Here is a 2,655-nt window from a genome sequence, read left to right as displayed (position 1 = left end):
GCTCTTCCTCATAGGAGGAGGTAAGCCCTGTTATAAATAAATCAGGTTTTGAAATAGGATGCTACTCAGTTAAAAAAAATTATGGAAGGATACCTAAGGGTCAAAGGTTGCAAACCACTTATCTAAACCCAAATGTTAAAATATACTTTTTCTGATTCAGAATTTTAGTCATAGATTTATGAAAAAAGCCTGATCTTTGCTGGAGATTCAGCTATGAGAAAATCTGTGATCATGTTGTAGCTTTTAGACTTAATTGAAAATAACATACTTAATACATGGATGGGTTTTTTCCCCATCATTCCAAATTGATTAGCGGAGGCATCCGTTTTCCCTTCACAGAATTAATTTCTATAAAAACAAAATGATTATAGTTTTATTGAATGAGCAGATTGAGGAAATTCATTCTCCACTAGAAGCCTTCCAGTTCTAACTTTATGAAAACATATTAAAGGAAATATTTCCTGGTTGTGTCATAAATTTAGGACTAAAGGCCAGTCTGCTTCAGTAGTTCCATATCATTTGTTTTTAACATTGCATTAATGGCAAGATAAATAAATGTTTGCACTGAATCCTTTGGAGATGGTAAACCAGACTGAATAAAATAAGAACTGACTTTAAACTTAGCCCCAAATCATACTGCATCCAGACTTCTTACAGGTTTAAAAATAGTTGGCTTAGTTTGAGAACATATTATTCCCACTGCTGAACATTAACTTGCTCCAGTTGACTTCAGAGGAACTAATTATGTGAGGCACTGTGTAAAAAAGTGATTAAGGGGTTCTCACTGTGGCTGTTAATTAATATTACTATTGCTGTGCTTAGGAACCTAACAGTGAACCTTTCAAGAAACAAATCTTTCCAGTTTCATGACCTAAACTGAGTGAAAAGTAAACAAAAGTAAAATAATAATAATAATAATACCTTGTATTTCTATCCTGACTTTTTGTATGATGAGCTGTATAAATTCCCAGTGGCTATGTCTGCACAAGATGCTGACTGTGAAATTATTATTGCACAATCATTTAGTTCTTATTTATAGAAGTACTAAATGACTGCGCAGTAACCAGAGTTACTGCACAGTAGCATTGCCAAATGGCTTTTCGTGATGCTGGCTGTGCAGTAGCTTGTCACTACTGCACAGTAGCATTGCATCATGCTTTCTGCCAGTAGTCACGGGCTACTGCGCAGTCAGCATCTTGTGTAGATGTGGCCAGTATATATTAAATTTATGTGGAAAAGTAAATTCCCCATTTCAAAACCACAATTTGAATTTTACAAATTCCACAATTTGTAAAATTGATCCAACATCAATTTTTTGAATGATGTATTAACAATCTGAATAAGTTTTGTAGCAATATAATCACCATTAGCAGTGATATAAGTAAAGTTGGGGTGAGTTTTAGAGCTTTATATATGTCATGTGAACTTAGAAGAAGACATTTTTGAACAGTTTGATACCATGTGCGTAATAATGATTTCACTGGTTTTAGGTTTGTGGAAGACAAAACAACGTGGGATGTGTACAAGCAGTTTCTCTGGGGACCTGCACTACTCATTAGCCCTGTATTGGATCCAGTAAGCATTTATATCTAATTGTATATGAGTGGACTTTTAAAAGTGTTTTTTCTTCTCTTCACTTCACTTTTTTCCTTTACTTTATTTAACACATATGTGTTTAAATTCTAGAATGCTACGTCTGTAGAGGCTTATATACCCAATGCACGCTGGTATGATTATTATACGGTAAGTGATTTTTAAAAAAATCTTCAACTCATGGTAGAGGTGATATCTTTTCTTAAACCATCTAGATATTTGCAAAAAAAAAAAATTTTTTTTAATTTGTATGCTTCCGGGCGCGCACATCCTTCTTCAGGCATAAGAAAATGACCTTCTTTCTAATAGTAAGAACTGTTAGAATAGAATAGAATAGAATAGAATGCTCTGTTTGCCTCAGTAATAGACTTTTCTCAGTTGAAACTAAAAATAAGAGTGACAATCCTTGAGATACTGAGGAAAAGGAAGGTTTATACTGCTGGCAAGGGATATGCAGGATAGCAGTAGGATATTATTGGTAGGAATATAGTAAATAGTGGCTTGGAGGGCGGATGGAAGATAGGGAAGTGATTAATAGAACAAGTGCAATGAGAAGAGGGATAAAGATTGATACAGTTGATGAGATAGGATAGCATACTTGGATGATTTTAAAACAGTCTTTAGTGAGGAAATGACATCAGTTTGGAAATTAATTTATACATTTTGGATTTTGGATCTCATCCTGTGAGGTGCTTATCACCAGCAATAAGAATTAAGAGCTGTTAACATTTTCAGGTGATGTCTGAAGAAGTCAAAATAGAAGAGAATTTCAACTCGTGAAGTTTCATTACAGAAGTATTAAGATGATAGGATCATAGGAAAGCAGAGCTACAGGATACTTCATGAGGTCATCTAGTTCAGTGCCCTGCTCAAGACAGGATCCTCTGACCACACATAACAGAATGTGCCCCCTATGGGGCACGGGGGGCGCACTATGTCCATTTTCTTTCTCCAGCTTCCCCAATCTGGTCTGGTTCTCTTGCTTACCATGTCTTGATGTTAAAATTAATATATTTGGGAAGCTGTCTTCAGAGAACCAAAGGTCAACTTTTAGCACCTTGC

The 2,655-nt window shown here is 35.2% G+C and overlaps 1 protein-coding gene across 2 annotated transcripts in view; it reads left to right on the top strand.

Annotated features, from left to right (window-relative positions):
* Nucleotides 1-2,655, top strand: part of LOC102369367 (maltase-glucoamylase, intestinal) — a 162,435-nt gene that overhangs the window by 133,498 nt on the left and 26,282 nt on the right. For both annotated transcript variants that reach the window (XM_025198043.1, XM_025198042.1), the window contains 2 exons: nt 1,491-1,575; nt 1,687-1,743. In XM_025198043.1, coding sequence (XP_025053828.1) covers nt 1,491-1,575; nt 1,687-1,743 — 142 coding nt within the window. The remainder of the gene's footprint in view (nt 1-1,490; nt 1,576-1,686; nt 1,744-2,655) is intronic.

This window comes from Alligator sinensis, unplaced genomic scaffold (genome assembly GCF_000455745.1).
Source record: "Alligator sinensis unplaced genomic scaffold, ASM45574v1 scaffold787_1, whole genome shotgun sequence".
NCBI lineage: Eukaryota > Metazoa > Chordata > Crocodylia > Alligatoridae > Alligator > Alligator sinensis.
The sequence above is the reverse complement of the archived record's forward strand: the minus strand, read 5'-3'. Positions and strand labels throughout refer to the sequence as shown.